General features: G+C 46.4%; 1 protein-coding gene across 1 annotated transcript; it reads left to right on the forward strand.

Moving 5' to 3' along the window:
* Positions 1–8,334: 8,334 nt before the first annotated feature.
* Positions 8,335–24,580, forward strand: ADAMTS1 (ADAM metallopeptidase with thrombospondin type 1 motif 1). The gene is made up of 10 exons (XM_086934027.1): positions 8,335–9,071; positions 11,754–12,103; positions 13,237–13,369; positions 14,370–14,537; positions 15,469–15,755; positions 16,973–17,159; positions 17,249–17,424; positions 19,761–19,936; positions 21,635–23,797; positions 23,849–24,580. The coding sequence occupies exons 1-9, from the start codon at positions 8,486–8,488 to the stop codon at positions 22,374–22,376; spliced, it is 2,805 nt and encodes a 934-aa protein (XP_086790153.1). The 5' UTR covers positions 8,335–8,485; the 3' UTR covers positions 22,377–23,797; positions 23,849–24,580.
* Positions 24,581–24,859: the final 279 nt, after the last annotated feature.

Consider the following 24,859-nt stretch of genomic DNA (forward strand, 5'->3'; position numbering starts at 1 on the left):
ATTTTTCTCTTGCATTCGAGCCAAATTAGAACTGAGGTAGACATTGAACCCAGAGGGCGTTTGCCCTCGATTTACTTAAGATATAATGTTTGCAAATGGGGGACAATTGCACAGAATGGAAGTTTACAAAGCCCTCAGCTAGTTACGGCATCCAGAATTTGCACAAAATTCCTCATACCAAAGTGTAATCGTCAGAATTAGCGTAATTATTCCTTGCAATTATCTGTGAACTGAGTAATTGGTAGCCACCATGTGCTCAATTTGCACCAGTGGTAGAGCAATATTTGTATTAGGGCTCTATGGCATTTAGTAAGGTCTCCTCGCTTACCCAAATAGTTTACTGTTCTGCTCCCCTACTTGGTCTTCCTGCATCTTTCCTTCTCCAATAACACTTTACCTTTCACTCTGCCATCAGATTATTGGGTAAACCTTCACGTCTTCACTAATTTGCCTTACACTTACTTCATTACTTGGTCTTTTGCTGCTCACCTCAAATTTTGGTTCCTATGTTCCTTTAGACGTACTCGGGGCTTAGGAACTCTTTATCAGGTTTCTCCTGCAACATACACCCTATTACCAAAGCTCTGCTCTGCTTTCCATTATCTTTTGTCCACCCCTTTGGAAATGTTATAGAGAACTGTGGTTGTGTGTGGGTCATACATATCATACATGACAGTGTAAAGAATTAGAATTAGTCTTAGCCTAGCATTGCTTAATTTGAGTTGGGGTTTCCAGTGCCCGGTGCCAGCACTTAATTGCCAGAACCTGCATTTATGGCAGCTACCACATGGTGGTGCAGTTTATGTAATTTGAAGATGAGCAGAAAAACAGTTGTTTTTAATTCAATATACATTCAAAACAGCTAACACCTGCCACCCAAGCCATTCTTACGGCTTTGCCGGCCTCAAACAGTCTGAATTGTCATACTTGTAGCAGTTTGATGGTTAGTAGTGGAGTAATTACAGTGGGAATGTGTGGTACAAACGGTGGTGGCCTCCTAACGAGGGCCCGTCATTTATTCTTTTACAAATGCAGTACTGCAGCCCTGGATTTGTGAATGATGGATCACATCTTTAATCATATTAGAATTTAGGGCCCGGTTTAGAGTTTAGTGGATGGGTTACTCTATCACACACATAACGGCTACCCCATCCGTTGTATTACTCATGCATTATACCCAATGCAACTTGTAGTATGGTGGATGGGAGTTCCGTCATGTTTGTGACGTAGTAACCCATCTGCTGAACTCTAAATCTGGCTCTATAGTCTTGTAAAGCATTGATACCTATGCATATTAAAAAGGCAGGCAAACCACCTCAATGCTGTTCACAATGCAGGGCTGCGTACCACATGGCTTTACTAGGATGTAGATACTGATGCAAGACATAGGAGTCGGGGAAAAATATACATATGCATGAAAGATTGTAACACTTCAGCGTGCATGTCCCAAACTCATGGTCCCTCCACGGTAAAGTACCAGAATATCATTGTGAGAATATCACCTGACATAAAGATTGTGTCTTAAATAATATATACTAGAATGTTACCTAAGTGGGTTAATAACAGAAAATATATGCCCAGTGTGACGATCTCCTTCCATGTTTCCATTGATTGGCAACAAACATACAGTAGTGTGACAATGTGCATTCAGCCACAGGATATATTCATTAACTAAGAGGTGGATCAAGCATCTGGGGGATAATTCTGTGGGTTATATGTTGCTGCCATTTTCAGAAGCAAACTCAAATAGTTGCGAGTACCTTCAAGTACCAGCTGCAAAAACCCTTACAGAATGCATTCCAGGTATGGACATTCAGCTCGTGGGAGGGTTATTTATGTCGTGGAAATATGGCACTACAATATTGCTTGGGCCATTCTTCCCTAACATCTGTACATACAGATCTCCAGAAACACTGTGATCGCTTGCATGGAACACTGCTGACCTGCCGTCCTAAGGGGGGGGATGCAACATGGAATGGTAACCTCTCAGTTACTGCCACTGGTACCTATAGGTGACAAACCATCCCATCACTCTGAGACCGAGAACAGGCTGTGGCTCTACTGAAATGAAGAGGGGTCACAACTAGGCAAGGAAGGTGGTGGCATCTGAGGGACCCAAATGAAACAACTTCACCAGAGTTCAGTCGGGCCACGCCAGCACAGAGTGGTCTTTACCGAGGAGAGCACCAAGATGCCCGAGGGAGGCTGGCACGCTCATTACGTCTGGGTGGTCCATGTCAGCCAAAAATGGTAGGGTGGTTGCAGGGGTGTGGCAGAGTACCCAACATGTCAAAGCCGATGCATAGTCCTACAGATGAGCCCCTGTACGTTTCGGGAGCCCCCATCTTGCTGACAGGAATTGGAGGGGGCATTATGTGATTTAGCCCTAGATTGCAAAGGTTAACTGTTGCCCTATATAAGCCCAGACTCACTGCAATTGTGTCATGTGATTGATTTGGGTTTTGGAGAGTGCGAACGAATACCAGGAGGCAGAGGCGCAACTAGAGCCGAATTTAGGGGGGCTAACAAAAAAATTTCGGTGGGGCTGAACCTTTACTTAGTAGGCAGAGTGGAGCTGCAGGGGCTCTTAGAAGGGGTGAAACAACTGCAAGGCCTAATTAACATTCAAATGGTCTTTTAAAGACATCTGAAATGTTCGGGTGCGGCTCTGTGTGTGCCCGGGATCTGTCTCATCCCGGGCTGCCTCACACGACGGTGGGGGGCTGAAGCCCGGTGAGTCCAATGGGTGTTGCGCGCCTGCCAGGAGTCTTCTCGGCGGTACGTAACAAGTCACATAATGTAGAGTGGCCGGTTATTGTGTGTAAGCAGCCACACCAGTGGCAAAGGAGGAAGGGCGCTCAAGGTGGGTGCCTGGGTCCCTCATATTGCAACATACTTCTAAAATCTAGTCTAAGATATCATTAACTGACTAACATACCCGCCACTCAAATTACTTTCATGTTTCACTATACTAATTCACCACTAATCCTTTATGGGCTCCGGAGTGCTGTGCTTCCCACTGAAAAAGCGTGTTGACGCCTTCTCAGGGGAAGTAAGCGCTATATAAATACAATTACAATACAATACAATTATTGGAAGACAGCAAGTGCCCTGTTTATTCCTACGGTGACTCTGTGCGGTCCATTCTCGGAGAGGAAACCATGTCAATTCCAAAAATGAAAACGTAGCCCACGGTAGTTTTCATTGGGTCAGATGCAGCATATCTGTATTATCTTTTTAGTCATAATATTAGCATTACTGGGTTTTACTGCATGTGCCCTAGTTCTTAGAAATGAAATCACACGTAATACCTGCTCTCTACAGTTCCTCGAAGAGCTCAGGGAATTAGCTGTGCACCGGCTACTGTTTTTTCAGCTTACTTCCTTTGCTTTGTTAGTTGTGTCCGTTTATTTGAAAATGTGATTAAAATAATATGATTTTCCAGAAGCAATTGTGCAATACTGATATGGTTTGTTTGGTCGGATTTTACCGTATGTGGCCTGCTATGTGGTCATATCCTGTTCTTTTTTTTAGAAAACCAATAAAGAATTGAGATACAAAAATAAAGAAATACAGTGAAATCAAGGCACAAACTCTGAAGATTGTAACCCATACATGGTGGAGCATAGTCAATTCACTTGCCACCTGCTAAGCCTCAAGGTGTTTCACTTTCTTGTGACCTTACGGTCCCCTTTTGTGACCATAAAGTGCTGGGGTCCAGGCACTTTGTGGTCGGGCAAGTTTGTGGAGGTGCCTGATTTACACAAGAATCTTGTTCCATAGCTTTGATGTACTAATGTGTAAGGATTGTTTGCCAAAGTCCCAAACTTTCTCAAAATGGAGGCTCGAGGGAGTGAGAGCTGGGTGCACAGAAATCTCTGTGGTTGTCTGTGGCATAGGGGAAATAGGGCTGCCGCTTGGAGGCTCATCCGGTTTTGCAGTAACATCAAAGCCACCTACTAAAGAAACGAGGATACATGCTGATGGAAAACCCACACCAGGTCTCAATGGGGGTCAAATAAAAGGTCCCACACTGTGATTGTAAGAATCCGAGGCACAAAGGCTTGCCTGGACAATTTACTTTTGTTTTTGAGAAGGAAACTGTGGTAAGGCTCGAGCATGCAGCTGCAGCAATATGACTTTACAATGTTTCACATTTTTATTATTTGTTTGACATTTTTATATAGATCATTTAAGGTCCAAGAGCAGCAGAGCACTTTATATATGAAACAGATGAGTTCAGTGCAAGACAAACACATCTCCAGACATCCATGTCTGGACGCAGCTTGTATAGAAGCTACGGTAGACCTGCAAACCCATCCCCAGGAACCAAGTATGGACCCTGCTTGTCCAGAAGGTAGGGTTCACCTGTAAATCCATTCCCGGACATCTGCCTATTGATACTGCTTGTACAGAAGCTAATGTACACCTAGAAACCAATCTCCAGAAATGAACGTATTGAAACTGATTCTACAAAGATCTGCAAACCCATCTCCAGACATCAATGTATAGACCCTGCTTATACAAGAGATACGGTAGACCTGAAACCCCATCTCCAGACATCAAAGTTTGCACTCTGCTTGCATAGAAGGTAGGGTATTCATCTAACCCCATCTCTAGACATCAATGTACCGACCCTGCTTGTACAGAACCAAGCATACACCTAGAAACCCAATCCCAGACATCAAGGTATGTGCGCTGCTTGTACAGAAGCTATGGTAGACCTGTAAATCATCTCCAGGCATCAATGTACAGACTCTGCGTGTGTAGAAGGGAAAGGTAGACCTGTAAACCCATCTGCAGACATCAGGGTAAGTGCACTGCTCGTACAGAGCCCATGGCAGACCTGTAAATCTATCTGCAGACAGCAATGTATGTGCGCTGCTTGTATAGAGCCTGTGGTAGACCTGGCACCCTATACACAGACATCAACATACAGACACTGTTGGTACCGAGGCTACAGTAATCCTGGTGATACCAATGTGTGCACCTTGTCTTCCAAATAGCCCAGCTGACACATTCACGGTTAGTGGAATAAGAAGGTAGGTGCAATGGTTTTGCACGAGTAAAGTTATATGGGACACAATGCAGAATGCGTTTTTATATAGTATATGGCCAAGCACTTGGCAGTGGTATTAAATGGAGAGGGAAAAGCAGTGCTGCGAGATATATTCAAGTTCAGGCAGTGGCATGGCAGAGTGAGATTGGAGTTTGCTTCAGATGTCTGCAAGCAACCAGGAAATGACAGATTTCATGAGGAGTAGGGTCAACACAACCTTTCAGCCTTCTCATGTCGATACAATGAGTAACTTTACCTTACGTAATGGTGACGTAGCGTTACTGGCTATGATACTTTAAAACTGCGATATCAAGGGCCAGATAATCGAACTAGCGGGCAAAGGTGGAGGGAAAATGCTGAAAGTATGTTTGAAGCTTCCGCCAGATGTCTTGGCATCCGGGTACAACTGGAAAGCGCCCGCGAGAAGGGACCAGAGTCTAAGCTCAGGGCCGAAGGAAGGAGTGAGGAGTCGGTGCTCGTGGAGAAAGGAGGGAAAGTGCACGCGCGGTCACGGAGGGTCCCCCCAGAAGGGAGGGCGTGTGCGTGTTAGGCTGTTCTCTGGGCGTGCTCGCTCGCGTGCTCTTCAAATGAGTCGCAGCGCAAGAGCCCCCTCGAGTGCGTCACAGAAAAGTCTGGAAAAGAGAGCCCTGACGCGGGGCCTGTTCCCTGCTCTGTGGGACTTTCGGGGGAACGTGGGGCGCTTGCTGGGCGGATAATGCAGGAAGCGCAGGCGGGACACAGCGCTGAGCCAAGGCCCTCGTCCTGACACTGGCCCGGGCCCTCCCACACCGGGTGCCTCCTTTCCTGTTCCCGGGCGGTGACGACTGAAGGCAGCACAGCTTTTTTAATGATTTTTTTAATTAAATAATGACAGCCGTCAGCACCGTTCCACCATTGCCTACGTAACGTTTGTTCTTGTGTTTGAGTGTCTGCCATGTATTGCAGTATTATCCTTCTACCTGTGTTACATGCACAGTCACTTTTCTCTTGTAACACACTGTTTGCTACCTCTCACATTTTGTTTGCTTTAGATACCTGCACAAGTGCCACCATTGCCTACATAACGATTGTTCTTGTGTTTGAGTGTCCTCCATTTATTGCAGTATTATACCGCTACTTGTACTTTGTATACCTTTGTAACCTGAACACATGTCACTTTTTCCTCCTTTAATGTACCGTTTGCTACCTCTTGTATATTGTTTGCTCACATTTGTCACTTTATAACTTAATTTGTGCTGTTGTAATTTGTTCACTTGTAAGTTTCTCCTCATGTACCATTGCTGTTCCTTTTGTGCAGCGCTCTGACACCTTCGGGTTAAGTCCGCGCTATATAAAAACGCATTAATAAATAAGACAGCTTAGCCCGATGCACCCGGTGCGCAGCACTGAGACTGCACACACCGCCACAGTCCTCTCCGAGACCATGGCCCTCCCACCGACCCCGCCCCCTCAGTGGAGTTTGGCCCCCTCCCCCCAAACACTCCTCGCTTACTGGAATCTCGCTCAGAGCGCGGTCCGCCCGCCAAGGCGCACCAGCCCCTGGGGCTGGAGAGCCCCGGCTGCATGCGCACGCGGCGGGGGCTGCTTCCCTCTCCCACGCGTGGAGAAGGGCAGGTCCCTAGGTCACCCCACCCTGGAGGTGACATCTGACCAACAGCCTCAGCCAACCTCTGGCTCGGGGCAGCAGCACCCCTCGGTCTGGCTCGTCCTTCAAAGGAGCCCACTTAATCAGTTAACCCCAGTCGAGGGCAGTAAACTCTACCCTAAAGGTGGGCACCCCCCATCTGTCACCCGTGGGTAAGGGGCCTCCATCCATAGACCTAGAGGATGTGGCGCAGAGGCAGGAGCTGCCGACTTTGGAACTGGGAGCCAGATTCGAGTCGCGGCGTTAGCAAAACATCCCGTGATCCTGGGCTAGTCTCTTAATATACCCGTGTCTAAAACACATCACTGACCTTGTGTAACGTAACTTGTGTTCATGTATACCTTCGTGTTGAGTTCGCGCTATAATAAAATTGCAAACAATTATATATATATATATATATATACATATATATATATATATATATATATATATATATATATATATATATATATATATATATGTATGTATGTATGTATGTATGTATGTATGTGTGTGTGTGTGTGTGTCTGTGTGAAAATGATCGTGGTCCTCCCTGGAGAGGGTAGCCCCCTCGGTCACAGCTGGAGGGCTTCTGACCCGTCCCTCCTCTCGCAGCCTGCACGTCGCCCCGATTCTGTATTCCAGGAGAGGAAGGGCACGCACTGTCCTCTGAGCCCTCCGCCCTCACTCTGAACTGTTTCCAAAGAGTTCATTTGAGCGGCACGCTGCTCCTAGAAAGTTACAAAAAACGATGCGAAAAAAATATATCTGCGGGTACAGCAGTGAGACTGAGGGCACAGTATGCACCTCATAAAAATAAGTTTACAAAACTTTACAGTTCTGAAAACACTGCAAATATTTATGTAAGTAAAATTCTACTAAAATCAATAGTTTATGGCCGCCAGCATGGAACAGGCTGATCTTCGATAAAAAAAGAAGCCGGGGGTGGTCTGTGGTTTGCATGAACAAGGCGGCCCCGCTCCGTGGAAACCTGCCCGTGCTCTGCAGCTCCGCACGTCCGCCTGTACCTGGTCGCTTCACTGCTACTTTGCACCGTGCCCTGTACTCCAAGGAGCAGCCCCCCCTTAACCCCGAGTCAGAGTCTAACGTGAAAACGATTTAAAAATGCGTCCGTGCGCAACGCTGCAAGCCCGGCACCGGGTGGCACAGCCGTGCGCTATGCGGCCGCGTCGCTGGCGCCTTGAGCCCGTGTGCCCTCAGCCCTCCCCCTCCGCTCCTCCTCCTGCAGTGATTGAAGATCCTGGCTCGGCTCCAGAGGGGGCCCCAGGGGGAGGAGGCTCGGGCTCCGGATCACAGCTACGCACAGACCCAGCTCACGGCCCGGGGGAGGGGTTTCGGGGGTGCAGATACCATAAAAGTCAGGCTGGGATCCCTTGCTAGAGCAGAGCGCTCAGAGGAGACGATAGCAGCGCTAGGGGGAACCTGGCAGCACTGGGGTGGCGCTGAACGAGGCGAGCAGAATTACAGAGCACGACCCGGGACAGGACTGCCTTCCCACTGGAGTAGAAGGACGAAAACTGCTGCTTGATAATTTGCAAAGTTGTTGGTGCTACGGCCCTGCTGTCTGCGCGGGAGCCCTTCTACTGGCTACAGGAGCAGCCGTTGCAAGGAAGGACACGCTGGGATTCGGTGCAGAGGGGACCACGTTTCCGCAGTCTTTAGCGCCTGCGACATGGACAGACCCGTCTAGCGGTGCATTTTCTGGAGGCTGATTGCACCCCAAAGATTGCACGCTACATTTGCATTGGTTTATTATTTGTGAAAGGGCTGTGGTACCGCTGATGGCAATGGGTGCTTTCTGCCATCACCTGCTGCCCGTGTTGGCATTCCTGCATGTCGCCCTGGGCACCATGGAGGAGGAGCTAATAGCCCCGGTGCGGGTGTCCTGGGACGCGTCCCAGGGTGGCACGCCGCCCCCCGAGCCCATGAAAACGGTCTACAGGCTCGACGCCTTCGGGAAGCAGCTGACCTTGGAGCTGGAACCGGACCGCAGCTTCTTGGCACCCGGCTTTACTCTGCAGTACGTGGGCAGCCCTTCGGGGGAGGAAGCCGGCCAAGCGGGGGACCTGGCCCGCTGTTTCTACTCTGGCACCGTGAACGGGGACCCCTCGTCCAGCGCGGCGCTGAGCCTCTGCGGGGGCCTCCGGGGGGCCTTCTACCTGCAGGGCGAAGAGTTCTTCATCCAGCCCAGCAACCATTCCCTGGCCGCGGAGGAGGGCCCCGGACCAGCAGCCCCCACCATGCTGCACCTCATCCGCAGGAGGGTGCCTGGGCGCAGGGGCCCCAAGTGCGGGGTGACCGACCAGCCGCAACCCCTAGGAGCCGCAGAGGGGGCCCGGCCAGCAGGCGAGCCCCTCGTGCACACAGGTATGCGCATAGGCTTGAAACTCGGCACGGGTAAGGGGTCAACTGATGGACCTACGACACAGTGACGTCTTTCAGCCAGGGCAGCCTTCTACATTCAAACGTGCTCCACATCTGTTTGACTAGTAGGGAGAGACCTCACATACCCACACTGCAGGCGACCACAGCAGAACTTTTCTGTCTACCACAGCAGGTCGCACCTGCCTGCCACAGCAGACTACCACTGCAAGCCACACTGGCTGTTAGAGCATTCAGAAACTGCAGATAACACATAGTACCTAACTACTGCACATCACACTTGCTTACCACAGCAGACGCCAACTGCAGAGGACACTGCTCAAGAGAACAGTCAACCACTGCATATCACACCTGCACATCACATCAATCACTGGAGAACACATCTGTGCACCACAACAGACATCTGCTGCAGATTACACTGCTCACCAGAACACACAACCACTACAGATCATAAATACCAACCATAGTAGACAGTCACTGCAGATCACACCTGCCCACCACAGCAGAGAGCCGCTGCAGATCACACAAACCAACCATAGTAGACAGTCACTGCAGATAACATCTGTCTACCACGGCAGGCAGCCACTACAAATACACCTGTCCTTCATAGCAGACAAGTATTTCAAATTACACCTGCCCACCACAGCAGACAAGTACCGCAAATTACACCTGCTATCCACAGCATACACCCTAAATTGGTCCCACCTGCCCACCAATGAATGCTTCTATTGTAAAGTAGGTCGGGCATCTACTGCACTTCACCGGGGCAAAGAACACAACACCTGCGGATGTCTCCTGCACATCACAGATCAGGGCCACCAATTGAACGACAGCCTTGATCGCTTAAATATGCTGCCAATTCTTCCAACACAACTTACCATACAGAGGAGGGGCCCTCTTTAACACAAGAATTTACCTTTAAAATTCTTTGTAGTATGAGTAACAAACATTCTAACAAAAGCACAACTGTTGACGGTTATACTGCCTAGATGGTGACCATTAGAGGGAACACCATCCAGGTGCGCTGTGCTTTCAGGGGACCCATTGGTAGAAGGTTTGGTATTTTAGAGGCGCCATGCTTAGAAAGGCTCTGCGGGCACTGCATCTAAAAGGCAGCCACGCCGCGAGAAGTGAGCCCAACAACGTGGGGCAGTTTGAGAAGTTCAGCGCCCAGAAGGCCTTAAAATTCATAAGGTTGAATGGTTAGACGTGCTATTGGTTTTGAGGGTGCGCGCAGTGCCTAGATGCGAGATAGTGACGTAACGCAGGCCCCTGAGGGGCATCCCTGTAGGGGCTTCCCGGCCCTTTTGGGGGCCCCCATTCAGTCCAAGGCCAGTGCATATCTGTGCCATCTATGACCCCTCCTCACATTCTTCAGGAGACCCCCAGCATGTTCGGTTATGCCACTGCCTAAGGGGAGGCGCACGTAAGAGGGTTCCACTTTGCACAGGACCCGACAGTGATCCCACTTTTAAGGGGCACCGTGCCAGGCAGAGATGCCAATGCAGTGGGTGCAGCGCCGGTATCTCTTTAGTGACTCCCCGCTTCGGTATGACGACCCCACTGCCTTATTGGTTCACTTTCAAAGGTGTTGTTCATACACATGCATTTTTTTTAATAAGTTGTACCATTTCAGTGTATTTGGCTCAAAAGGAAACCCAAAGAAAATAGTCGAATTTGACACACAAGATGCACGTACACATCATACATAGTTAAGTAGGCCAAAAGAAAACTACTATGCCAAGTTGTGCTTTCTTGTCTAAAGTTACTGCGCAGCCCTCCCCGAATGCACAATTCTACGCAGATAGAAGTTTTATCTCTGATGGAAAAACGCGCACTGCAGTTTCCATTCAGAGGCACGCGGGCACCGCGGGCAGGCCTGCCTCGCGCCTGGCGTGTCCGATCACCTGCCCCGGCCACGCCTCCTTGACCTTGGCGCGCACGGAGCCGCAGGGCTACTGTTCCGAGGCAGGGGCGTGCGCGAGGGCGGAAAGGCACGGGTACGGGGCCTGGGGGCAGGGTGGGTGGATGGGATTTAAGGCGGCTGAGGGTGCCCTTGCTCTATGGCTGCAGCAGCGGGCACCGCACCTGCATTTGCAACCGTGAGCTCATTCCGTAACCTCCATTCGTTTAAAGCTGTTGGACGGTGACTCGGCGGCCGCCTGGCCAAGATCTCTCTCAGCGTTTATTGCGGCCCAGGCGGTTTAGTAGACTGTAAAATATAAACTCTGCTCAGGTTACCGGCTGCAGCCAAGTCTTTCAGGTCCAAACAAGGCCTCTTCAGGCTTTCCCTTTAAAATGTGGCAGCTCGTAAACTGTATGTTTCCAACCCAATGCATCTTTTTTTTGTTGCACATGCGTAAGCACTAGACTCGAGTTCCAAATCATGGCCCCTTCCCTTTCCCTAATATAAACATGTAATCTAGTGCCTCAGTGCACTCAATTTTAAACTGACGAGTTCCAGGCACTTTCTTAATGTGCCCACCTTCTCTTCAAGGTTCTGCACATGTGTGACAGAGGATGGCGCCCTTTTTTAAGTTTCTAACCTCTAATGCATGAATAAGTTTTGAAACATCTTGTAACAGTTGCTATTTTCCAGGATTTACAAGATCAACAATTTAGCCATAGACCTACGTAAAATAAATGTCTACTTATCTGTTTTTTTAGCAGGGCTTGGAAACAAAAGGAAGAAGCGCTTTGTCTCTACTCCCCGCTATGTGGAGACCATGCTTGTGGCGGACCAGTCCATGGCGGAATTCCACGGCAGTGGCCTGAAGCACTACCTGCTCACCCTGATGTCTGTAGCGGCTAAGCTCTACAAGCACCCCAGTATTCGGAACGCCATCAACCTAGTGGTGGTGAAGATCTTAGTGGTGTACGACGAGCAGAAGGGTCCAGATGTGTCCTCCAATGCCGCTCTGACCTTGAGGAACTTCTGCAGCTGGCAGAAGCAGCATAACCCGCCCAGTGACCGGCATGCCGAGCACTACGACACCGCCATCTTGTACACCAGACAGGTGAGTCCGTTACCTCTGTTTATGGACAGGCCTTGACAACAAAGGGGATAGATGTGACTAAGGAGCCGATTTCAGGTTTGGTGGTCCGATGGACCGCCACACCTGTGGTGGCGGTGCAGCTCCCACCCCACCGGAGTTCTGACTGCCGTATTACAAATTTGGGGGTCTGACCACCATTGGACTGCCGCAACGTCCGGGGACCCATGATCCCTCGGCGGTGGTGCGTCGGTCTGAGGCCTCAATAAGCTGGCGGTGCAGCTTAGACACCAACAAGCATATTATGAGTTTCCTCACCACCACTGTTTTCATGGCAGTAAACCCGCTATGAAAAGTGTGGCAGTGAGGAAACTAGGGGGCACAGGGCCAAAGGATGCATGTAGGAGGGCAGATGTTGAGCCCCCCTGTATGCATGCACTCCCAGTTCCTGCATGGCATCGACTTAAAAGTTCATGCCGTGCCAGAACGCGCTTTGGTGGTCCCACAATGATGCCTTGCTAAGGCTCACAAATGAGCCTTAGAACAGCACCGCCATGTGACCGCTCAAGCAACACCCGCCAGTCCAGTAGAAAACTCCCAATCTTGCGGGGATCAAATTTGGCTTTGTGGGAGCGGGGGCGCTGGTGGGGCGGTCCGCTCCCACACCGCCAAACTTGTAATCAGGCCCTAAGTTGAAGCAAATTTGGGTTGAGCTTAAGTTTCACACAAGTAGCAGAATTATTGGTAAACAACCTTTTCTGTATATTTAAATGTTATGTGACATGGCTCGGTGTGTGTGTGTGAGTAAATTACCTTTGGCATCATCCTTCTTAACCCCTTCCATGCGGCCGCGATTCTGCGCCTGTGCGGCAGAATCGCGAGTAGACGGGTTCATGACGGCCCACAGCCGTCATCAGCACACAAACACCGTAGTGCATGACGGCTGGGGGCCGTCATCAGCATGGAAGGGGTTAATGGGCAAACTTCTCCCACGTGCTGCATGTTGACATGGCAATTAATGGCCATTGCTCAAAGCACCTTTCATTGATGGCCAAGTCTGATGTTCAGGCCAGCTGCTAGAGCATGCCCATGCTCTGTCAAGACTAATTCTTCGACCTCTGTATTAATGAGCAGGCCTTTCTTTTCCATGTTGGCAGGACCTTTGCGGCTCCAAGACTTGCGACACTCTGGGGATGGGCGATGTAGGAACCGTCTGTGACCCCACGCGAAGTTGCTCAATTATTGAAGACGACGGGCTACAGGCTGCGTTCACCACTGCTCATGAATTAGGTAAGAAAAACATTGTAATGGCATAAAGTGTGGTTCTCGAGGTTGGGGCTACTTTCACAGTGGTGATAGTAGTTTCCTCCAATGCAACTCTTGCCCCCTTTGCTACATAAATAGCGCTCCCTCATCCGCATAACCTTATGCACGAGGCCTGGGCCTCATTTCCCAGTGCAGTGGCGTTTCAGTTTGCAGAACAGATGGTCTTATAATAACATGTTCCAGGGATGTTTCAGCTGCAGTCTTCCTAGCCAGCAACATCTGCTGGGCTAAGGGCGATGATGCAATATGATGGCACGCTGGAAGCAGAATGTGAGGAAACGTGTTCCTTTCCTATTTGGAGACATATGTGTCTTATTTGCGAGTAGAAATGGCTCCCAGAACTGCAATCTCCCCTTTTCAGGGGGTCTAACTAATCTGGATTGTGAGAAGCCCATGTGCTGTACTTTTTACGGGTGCCCCATAGCAATCTGCTGAGCCCTGCACATACTAATAAGCGGTCGCCTGATTTTCTAGAGTTTTCTATCTCTTAATGCAGTCTTAATGCAGTTTTGAGTGAGGAATCATGGGGCACATTTGCTAATATTTTTTCCTGGCTTGACACCCTCGAAAGGCAAAAAAACAAGTCTTAAGAATGTTTTAAGCCAAGAAAGATATCCTAACAAATGTCACGAACCCTGCAAAAGGCAGCTGCAAATCTAAGACTTTTCCTTTGCTTGAGACTATTTTAAGCCAGGGAACAACTGTTCATAAGCCAGGCAAATCCTTAGTAAACCAGACTAGACCTTAAGTTAATGATCTGTCTCTCATTGCACCAAAAGAGGTCACTTATTTGAAGCTTGTTTCTATTTATCTAGTCCCTAAGAAGCACTTGTGGGCCGGGTATGTTATGGAATATTTAGAACAACCGGATAACTTCCCTTGTGGATATATGTTGCTTCCATGCCAAGACCGCGGTGACAAGTAACTGGCAGAAAAATGCTGAGCTGTCTTGTCTTTTCTTTAGGACATGTGATGAACATGCCCCACGATGAGGCGCAACAATGTGCTGGCGTGAACATTGCCAATCAAGGTTCCCACATGATGGCCTCCATGCTTTCCAACCTGGACCGTAACCAACCTTGGTCTCTCTGCAGCGCGTACACAATCACATCCTTCCTGGACAATGGCCATGGTGAGCATATTGAAATGGTGTCTTCATTTATCCTATTATATGAAGCTGTGCTCTTTTTTTAAAACAAAAATGTGATTTTCAGTTTTTCAAATATTCTTTATGCACACGTGGTCTTTGCATTTCTTCCTTTTTATGGTCCCACCCACTTTTTTTGCTGCAATCTTGAACTAAGTCTAATACCAGCTGGTGTCCCTTTTATCCGTGTTAGGTCTTTTACATAATGGGATAAAGTGCCAGTAACTGTGCACTTGTGAAAGCTCCCACACAATTAACACCTGGGCGCATAAGTGGGCTTCGTGTGTAAGCTACGCATTAGTCATAGGCAGTGGTTCAATTTTGAAAAGACTCAAGTGCCTGCTTTATGAATTCCAGTGCCTGTGTTGAAATCACACTACGTGTTCCCCAATGTAACATCTTTCCAAACCTAGAATGGCCCCATTTCATATATATTTCCATAGCTCTAAATATTTGAAGGTCTTGAATGTAAGGGCCATATTCCATAATGAGAAAAGGTGTTTCCCTGTACCAGGTAGAGATGCAGGAAATGTCCTAAGTTTAAAGTAGGAACTAACATATCTTTATTACAATCGGCTACTACAGTGAAGTATTGTTTTTAAAAACTTAAAAATGCATGAAATGAGGCCTGCTTGCCAAGGAAAAAGCTGCGTGGTTGAAAAATGTCTCCACGCCTTCGCCTTCGTCAGAATCTCGTCCACCCCTTTTTACATGGGATATTACAAATTTACTCTTCTTACCACTCATCTTTTGACCGTTTTTGGTATCCAAGTAATTAAAAGTGTTCCTCAAATCTCTGAATGTCACGGCATTAGTAATGTGTCATAATAGAGATCTGTCTGAATTTATTTAAATGAACCAGTTTGCTTTTCAAAATGGCAGCCCTAACTTTTTGCACCTTTCTTTCTGCTTTTAGGAGAGTGCTTGCTGGACAAACCTCACAGGCCAGTGGCGCTCCCCACCGATCTCCCGGGTACCTTGTATGACGTCAACAAACAATGCCAGTTTACATTTGGGGATGACTCCAAGCACTGTCCGGACACTGCAAGCACATGCACCACCCTGTGGTGTACGGGCAATTCCGGAGGCCTGATCGTCTGCCAAACCAAACACTTCCCATGGGCAGACGGGAGCAGCTGTGGAGACGGCAAATGGTGCATCAATGGAAGGTGCATGGACAAGAAGGAAAAGAAACAATATGATGTAAGCTTCCTCAGTCCTAAATGCATCAATACACATGTTTTATATAGCACTTACTACCCCATACGATATGTTGAATCGCTTTACGGCGAGTAGCACGCTACTCTGGAACCCAGAAAGGATTAGTGGTGAACTAGTAGAGGGAAATATGACATTATTTTGAGCGGTGGACCTGTGAGTTTGTTATTTGGAATGAAAAAGGATAGTGGAGTGATAGAAGAGGGAAGGGTCTAGAAAGTGTATTTTTTTTTTAGATCATAGCAGTAGGAGGAGGTTTGGGATGAGTAAATGGGAGGTGGAGGGGGGTGCAGCTTATTTATATTAGGCCTAGCGTAGATATACAGCCTGATTCATCATTGGGCCGTTTTGCGAGTCTGAAATAGCGATTCATAAGGAATCGCTATTCCAGACTCGCAAAACGGTATTCATGTAGGAATCGCAAAAAAAAATGCGATTCCTACACATTCCTTATTTGCGATTAGCAAATTGCTAATCGCAAATAAGGAAAAACTCCCCATTCATTCCTATGGGCCAAAAGGCTAATCGCAAATAAGATAGCGATTTGAAGGGTGCCAGGGGTGTCCAAAGGACACCCTGTAGCACCCCTTAAATGCACATTTGAACAGGTGTTGCGCACACACATGTCCAAAGGACATGTGTGTGTGTAACATGCAAAAGAAAAAAATGCACTTAAGTGCTTTTTACTCTTTTTTCGCAATTTACCACGAAGTCAGACTTGGTGGTAAATTGCGACCAAATATTGCGATTTCGCAATTTCTAATTGGTTGATGAATTGCATTTAAGGAATCTCTATTAGAGATTCCTTAAATCCAATTCCTCGCAAATATGCGATTTCGGTAATAGCGATTTTTGCATTTGGGATGATGAATCCCAAATGCAAAAATCGCACTCGCAAAGGGCCAGATTCTCAGAATCTGGCCCTTTGAGAGCGCAGTTACCTTTGATGAATCAGGCTGATAGTGTTTTGCAAGTCTATCAGTGATGTATCTTTACCTTAAATATTACCACTTACCTATGGGTCTGGCAGTTGTTAAACAAAGCCCGGCTCACTAAGCTCTCCACTTACCCAAATCTCAAAAGTCAGATTCATGTCAGTCACTAGCATAATTTCAAAAGCGTTTTCTTTCATATATAATGGAGGTATAATTTGCGTTCAGAAATGTATTTTGTGACTTATGTGTTTTATTATATTGTTTCAGACTCCTGTGAATGGAAACTGGGGTTCCTGGGGCGGATGGGGTGAGTGCTCGAGGACGTGTGGCGGAGGAGTGCAGTATTCAATCCGAGAGTGCGACAATCCAGTCCCGAAGAATGGGGGGAAGTATTGCGAAGGCAAGCGGGTGCAGTACCGATCGTGCAACGTCATCGACTGCCCAGAGAACAACGGTAAGTGGCAATCAAAAAATAATAAATGGAGCTTAAAAACTGCAGTAAAGAATGGTGAAAATCTAATATTTCATTTACTGTTTCTACAGGCAAGACTTTCAGAGAGGAGCAGTGTGAAGCACACAATGACATGTCCAAGTCTCCATTTGGAAATGCTCCTGCTGTAGAATGGATCCCTAAATTTGCTGGAGTGTCTCCGAAAGACAGATGTAAACTTGTCTGCCGAGCAAAAGGCACTGGCTATTTCTTCGTACTGCAACCAAAGGTACATTTGAAAATCAAGTATTTTTACCTTATTTGCCTAGAGCTTGAGCTAAGCTAACATTTGCAATTGTTTGTTCAAGGAAGAGGTGTGATTTATTTGATAAATTTGTAAGCTACGGAACAGGGAGGCTTGAGTATTAATCCATATTCCCCTAGTAACTCCCATTTCCTGATTCAGGGTGTATTGCTTTATCGCCTTCTGCTGAAACAGAAAGATGAGGGGTGCAACGCCTGCTAAAGTCTCAGCAATCGTTCAAGCCTGCATTCCATTCCTTTGTTTTTAGGCCCACTTTGACACACCTTTCAGTGACAAGCTGTGTGGAAATCAGACTTGGTTCCTGTAATAGGAACACTTCTAGCTCAACCTACCAGACCAGGTATCCTTCAGACAGGAACACAAGCAAACCCGGCCGGAATCAGCAGAATTGGACTAGAGTGAGGGGCAGCTTGAGTCCTTTGGGACACTGAGTTTGTGGCTCACACCTTTCTATACCCGCAAGTAGGGTGTCACACTAAAACACAAAGGTGATTAGTGGATTGTTCTCAAAAGTCTCAGCCACTGACCTTTTAAAGAAATCCTTCCACTATCTTTGTGTTTCAGTTATCTCCTTGTAGGATGACTGACAGAATATCAAAAACACAAATATCACGTGGATAGAATATTGTGGCAAAAATATTGAGGACCAAAATACTGAGAAGATTATTGCAAATAGGCAAGTATAGATGTACTATTCTTGACTCCACATCTACGTACCTTGAAGATAAATATATATTTACGGTACATATATGCAGAGTTCTAAATAGCAAAACTTTACTTACCTATGGAAACCTACATGCACAACATTTTTGTCCTTGATATTTTTGACACAATATTTTCTCCCATGATATTTGTGTTTTCGATATTTTAGGCCTGATGTGGAGGGGATACTCCGTCACAAACATGAAGGATATCCCGTCCACCGTATTACGATCCCCATAGGATATAATATAATCGTAATACGGTTGATGGGATATCTGTCACGTTTGAGACAGAGTGTTCACTTCCACCGACTTCTAAATAAGGCCCTGTGTCTAAATATCCTCCTGGTGTATTCGTTTTATTTGTCATGTCCTTCCTGTAAAAAAAAAAATAAGGAATGCTTAGAAACTCGCCTTCTTCCAACACTAAGGGGATCATTAGGATGGATCTGGAAATGGGACCGCCCGTCCTAAGGGCGGGGGTCCTGTGGGTGCCGTTAAGATGCGCCGGTGACAGTGGCGGGCGCATCTTGCATTCCTAACATTGTGGCGGGCGGTGCACTCAGCACCGCCCGCCACAATGACAGGAAGGCTTGTTGTGCACTTCTATGCACAACATGGCAGGCACCGCGTGGTGCCTGCCATGCTGTGCATGGAACTGCAGGGGGCATGTGCACCCCCTCCGCCCCCCCGGAGTCCCTGGGGGACCGCAACGGGCCCCCCAAGCAGACTCCGCATGCCTTTCCGTGGCGGGCATTTCAAATCCCACATTCTAATATGGCTGGCGGTGTCTTACAGACACCGCCACCATATTGAACCCTTTTCCGCCCAGTCCACATGTCGAGCGGGCGGTCTTTCTGTCTGCCGCGGACCCCCCAGCCATTGTAATATGGCGGGGAGTCATTTCTGCACGGATGGCGGGCGGATCGCCCCCGCCGGGCCGGCGTTGACTACCGCCGGCCCGGCGGGGGGATCCGCCCGCCTTCCTAATGGGGCTTTAAATGCTCTCTAACACTCTAAGTTGACATGCATGTTCAAGCACAGCTCCTTTTATGCTTTTCACATAGCTAGAAGGTTTCCAAACACAAATTAGTTCCATGTTTTTGTACAGGATCCTGCTTGTAGTTTGTATTGTGCACTTTCTTAGGTCTTTCTTTGAGGCCTCTTTCAGTCCCGTTAGTAGGAAAAGCAGGATTTATAATTAATTGAACAGAGCAATGACCTTAGTTGATCATTGAGCACACTCTGCTGAGGTTTCTGCAAGGTATGTTACTTGCTGCTCTCTTGACCGCTCCTAGCTGCTGCAGTCACAACCCACCAATTGAATTTCTTTGTTCATTCTACAAATAGCCGAGCAAAGTTGAGTTTCTTAAACTTCAAATTGTAATTGTTAGTTTTTGTGGTACCCACATTGAAGCAGTGGTTCACTAAAAGTGCCCTCCTGTGTTCTCTTTGACGGCCTTACCACACAGGACGTTTCTTATACTTTAGTACAAGGGAGTCCTGTTTTTTCATTGCAAAGCACACTCGTTTAAATGTTAAAGTTGTACTTAAGACTATAAAATAACACAGTCTCTTTGTATGTTTTGCCCTTCCCAGGTGGTGGACGGCACCTCCTGCAGCCCTGATTCGACTTCCATCTGTGTCCAGGGGCAGTGCGTGAAAGCCGGGTGTGACCGTGTCATTGGCTCCAATAAGAAGTTTGACAAGTGTGGAGTCTGTGGAGGCAACGGGGCCACCTGCAAGAAAGTTACAGGCACCTTCCTTAGTGCCAAGTAAGTTAAAAATCACAGATACTCCCCTAAGCGAGTTGCATGCTTATCTATACAATATCTCACTGGGTGACCAAGGAAGCTGACATTGCGATTCAGACCGTATTTACATTTTAACTGGTTTAAATAACCAAAGGTCAATTAATCAGTAGCCAGTTCAAACTAAAGTTATAATGCACTATGTGCTCGTGTTTGGTCGCTGTAACTTTAGAGTTCAACCTTTCCAAACAAGGACGTAGAATGCCTCTGGCTCCATGCTCATAGTGTCTGAGAGACACATGGTCCTAGCGGATAGGTTCTGTTCTGACATATAGTTCCTGCCAGTCATGACTTCTTAAGTGGTAGGTTCTATTCTGGCATTGGTCCAAAGTGAAAAATGGAATGGGTGGCACATCAATTCTGGTAAAAGTCAATAGAAACCTATGTTGGTGACCCAACTAGGTGGAAGGTAACATACTGCACTAATGGCCACTGATCTTGACAAACTTAAATATCAGGTTCTGTCCTGGTATATGTCGATGGTGAATGGTAGCCATCTTGACATGCTAGGTGGCATGTTACATTTTGGCATCTCTTCCTTAACTAATGCCATTTGTGAAATTAATTGGTGGTCTGAAGCCTGTTCTCAGAGGCTAGCGTCTCACTATTCATGTAAGTCATTCAGTGGCTTAAGTTACAGAGAAGTTCATGGACAAATTGGTGTCTAACCTGAAATATTTTCAAACCTGACAAAAAAATTGTTTTCAAGGATATCTTGCGTCAAGGACTGTTGACGTGAGGAAGTGGGGCTGTCCTTAACCATGCCTCGTTTGTGGACATATAGACAATTTAACTTTCCTGTGCGGGCTACCATTTTCTTAAGCACAGATATATATTATATCTTCTAACAGTATGGTGAAAGATTCATTAAAGTTTACTTTAAGATTTATGTTATGGTTGTGGTGAGTCACACGCTTTGCTGTTTACCTAAAGCACAATGCTAATGACCGCTTTCTTATTTGAAAGCTGTGCTTAAATTGTCCAAATATAACAAAAATATTGGCCAGTGCAATGAATATGGCCATTACTTCATCCAAAATGAAAATGAAGTTAATTAATTGTAGCACTCGTTTTTAAAAAATCCACTTTACTTGAATTTTATTCTGTTTATCTGGCAGGTCTATGGTTAGTGTGCATTTCGTTTAATAATGCCTTATAAAAATGAGAGAGGTTAGGACATACTTACTGGGGATGTTAGAATAACCTGCTGACACCCAGTGAGGTCTGCTTCTTTGCTTTCTTTAATTTGAAAGTCAAAAACCTGCCACATACAAATATAACTGGAAGAAAGGTTTTTTGAAAAGTGCACAATGTAGTCAAACAAATATTTTTTTAAATCTAGTGGTCGGTGGGCTAAATAATAATTGGAAAAAAAAAGAAAATCACATTTGAAATTTACCTCTCAAAAAATTCGAAATAGACCATTCATAATATCCTTCAAAAAAGTTCATTATGCATTGTACCTGCAGTGCCCTCATTTATATCAACCAATTCAATTTTCACTGCCCAACATGTCATTGCTGGCTGGACGAAACAGGATGTATAATCGGGAATAAATAATGCTAAGAATCTGATCTTTGGTGTTCAGTTTTTTTCTGCTCAGGCTTTCAGTAAACCAGCTGTGCATGAAGAGTTACAATGTGTCTTCCTTACTCTTTCTAGGCCTGGCTACCATGATGTTGTCACTATTCCTGCTGGGGCTACAAGTGTAGAAGTAAAGCAGCGCAACCCAAGAGGCTCAAGGCACGACGGCAGCTTCCTTGCTATAAAAGCCGCTGACGGGACCTATATCCTTAATGGGGACTACACCTTATCCACCACAGAGCAAGACATCACCCAAAAAGGGAACATTCTGAGGTACAGCGGCTCCTCGGCCAGCCTGGAAAGGATTCGCAGCTTCAGCCCGCTGAAAGAACCCATCACCGTCCAAGTGCTCACTGTGGGCGACTCACGCCGGCTGAAAATCAAGTACATCTACTTTGTGAAGAAACTCTCATCCTCTGGTCCAGAGAAAGTGTTCCACAAAAAGAAAGAATCATTCAACGCCATCAAAGAGACCATTTTCTCAGAGTGGGTGATAGAGGAGTGGGGCGAATGCTCCAAGACGTGCGGCTCGGGCTGGCAGCATAGAAACGTGCAGTGCAAGGACATTAATGGACAGGTGACCACGGACTGCACCAAAGAACTGAAGCCAGTTGACATCCGGCCATGTTCAGATACACCATGCCCTCAGTGGCACCTGGGAGACTGGTCCAGCTGCTCCAAGACCTGTGGGAAAGGGTTTAAGAAGAGACTCTTGAAGTGCATCTCCTACACTGGCAGGAACCTGCCCCAAGAAAACTGTGACCCCTCTAAGAAGCCCAAGCATTTAATAGACTTTTGCACACTCACAAACTGTAGCTAAGCAGCACTGAACAGACATGTGAATGTTTTGAGTCCACAACTAGCACTGCAGCAGGTGGGCTGGAGGTAGAATGTGTTGCTCTTAATGTGTGCACTTCCTGGTGCAAGTTGATAGAGGAGAGTTCGTACGAATGGTAGTTGATGGTGCATCAACCACAAATCATGCGAGTGTTCGGTTTGCTGGGACAGTACAGCTAATGTCCCAGGGCATTACCATTTCCTTTTCTTCTTAGTCTGTTAAAGTTGTTGACCGATGAAGACCGTACTGAAAGGTGGTGGCCAGAGGGAGTTTTCAGAAATCAGGTCAGCTTTTCTGCATATATCTGACCTGAAGTTTTGCAAATGTGCTTGCTCTCGGGGCCAGACCAACAGAGTGTACAAGAACATTTTCAGGGCTCACCTACCTCACCAAGGAACGGCAAAAAGGACTAGAGAAAGGGGCTTCGAATTTACTATTCATGGCTGCTATTATTTCAGAGAATAGTTTTTTTTACAGAATAATTGAAGCCATATTTTCAGAGGGCAAACAGAAAAAGAATTTAAAAGCTATATATAATTGTTTTGCAGTTGCGTACATTTGTGTATTGTTAATTGTCCCACCACAATGTTCTCAATGTAAGAGAGATGTTCAGTCTTGATCATCATTCTTTCTCCAGCACCGAATCTTTCATTGATTCGCCTGATTTATGTATTCCACATTATCAAGTCCCCTACAGAAGAAATGGTTTAATCGCAAGCATATGGTAAGATGTCACAACATTTGTGTAAAGGCTTACACAGACACCCCATAAAATGTCAGTGAAGTTGTTGAGAAAGGACAAACATCATTCACTGCGTTTGCTAAGAGTTCTCTGGAAGTAATATTGTGGTGCTCTTTGTGATATCTCTATGCAAATGGTAGCTTTCCCATTCCATCTAGCAGTCGATCTGATCAAAGCTAAGATTATCTGAGCAGCTTTACATTTCCACCGAAGCTGGTGCTATTAAATATGATGTTCATCGAGGTAAGGCTTGTTGCTAAGATGTCTTGTGCATCTTCAAGTCTTAAGTAGTTCATCTAGAATGTATTATGCATTTGTTTTCCTTTTCCAGCTAGTTTCTGCGTCAGTTCTCTGCTATCCAAGAGGCAAAGGCGGCAAATTAAAATGTTGCTTGTGTTCAAATAGATACATTGTTCCCTTTCAGCTATGCTCCTGCTGCTAAAGTACTGTTACAGCAGAACAGTGTGGTGAAGTAAATTGGCTGCAAGTGAGTCCCAGTCAAGCATTCCGCGCTATGCTTTGGAGGCCGCTTGAGTTTTTTTCTTCGTACAAGGGCCAGTTTTAAAAACTCTTCCAGTTCCTGACATTTACTTTTCTCAGAAGTGTCTAATGCTATCCAGATAAAAAAAACCATGAGGGTCTTTTAACCCCTTCGATGCTGGTGACAAAGCCAGCTCGTCATGGGCGTTACCTGCGCTGTGCGCATGACGAGCTGGCTTTGTCACGTAACGCGCGATTTTCGAATTTTCAGCGCGCAGCGAGAAAACCCGCTAGCGCGCATGCAGTTAAAACTCGGATCCCAATTAATCGTATCAAGCACTCCACCCATTGAAAGGCTGCTAGCCCATTAGATTGAAACACTTTTTTTTAAAGGAACTTTTCTGCTTTTCCCCCAATCTTTGTATCCTCTGATAATGTATCTTGTAGTGGGCCAGTCTGTGTATTATTGATCAGTCTATTTGTGTCTGTGTGTATATAGAATCTATATATAGATATATATGTATGTAATTCTGCTAGACAGGTTACCAAGCTGAAAATAGTGAATCCTTTTGTTACAAAAAAATATAAATGTCTGATGGGGATAGACAACGCTGTGGAATAGCAGGTCCATCCACAGTTATATGCCAATACCAATGCCATGGTGAATGTTCGACGAATGTTCACGCCATGTTGTTGACGTGAGATATTATGGCTTTCGTGTGTATATACTTAAATGTATTACTAGAATTCATACTTCATAAGTATTTGATATTCCCAGTCCTTCTGTGAAGGCTAATGGTTTGTCATAAATGCATATAATAAACCTATTTATTTTTGTACAACCTATCTTAATATGATATTTTTAAGTTATCACCCTTTCAAAAGTGCATATTCGGTAACATGGATAGAGTATTTATACGGTATAATGTGTTACTAGCTGTAATAAAAACACAGAGAATCCTGACAGTGGTTGTATGTGCTTTGTCTCTTAAAAGAACTTCCGGGTCAACCATAGATATGTTAGATTTTTGGCACAGTACTTGTCATAGGCACATGGACACCAACATACAAGAGAAGGAATACAGTTTTAAGCAGTTTGAGAGGTTCTTCCAAGACTCTCTGTACTTGTCCTTTATAGGTTGCCATCTCATGTTTAATCTTCAGAATGAAGACTAAGCCTAAAAAAGAATAGGAAATTGCTAGCCCCATTTACACTCCTCGAGGATTCTGGGTTGCAAACCCT

Source organism: Lissotriton vulgaris, chromosome 8 (genome assembly GCF_964263255.1).
Source record: "Lissotriton vulgaris chromosome 8, aLisVul1.2, whole genome shotgun sequence".
NCBI classification, from domain to species: domain Eukaryota; kingdom Metazoa; phylum Chordata; class Amphibia; order Caudata; family Salamandridae; genus Lissotriton; species Lissotriton vulgaris.

Coding starts and splice junctions, on each gene's coding strand:
- ADAMTS1 (XM_086934027.1), top strand. CDS start 8,486: ATGGCAATGGGTGCTTTCTGCCATCACCTGCTGCCCGTGTTGGCATTC. Junction 9,072..11,753: donor CGAGCCCCTCGTGCACACAG/GTATGCGCATAG, acceptor CTGTTTTTTTAG/CAGGGCTTGGAAACAAAAGG. Junction 15,756..16,972: donor AGGAAAAGAAACAATATGAT/GTAAGCTTCCTC, acceptor ATATTGTTTCAG/ACTCCTGTGAATGGAAACTG.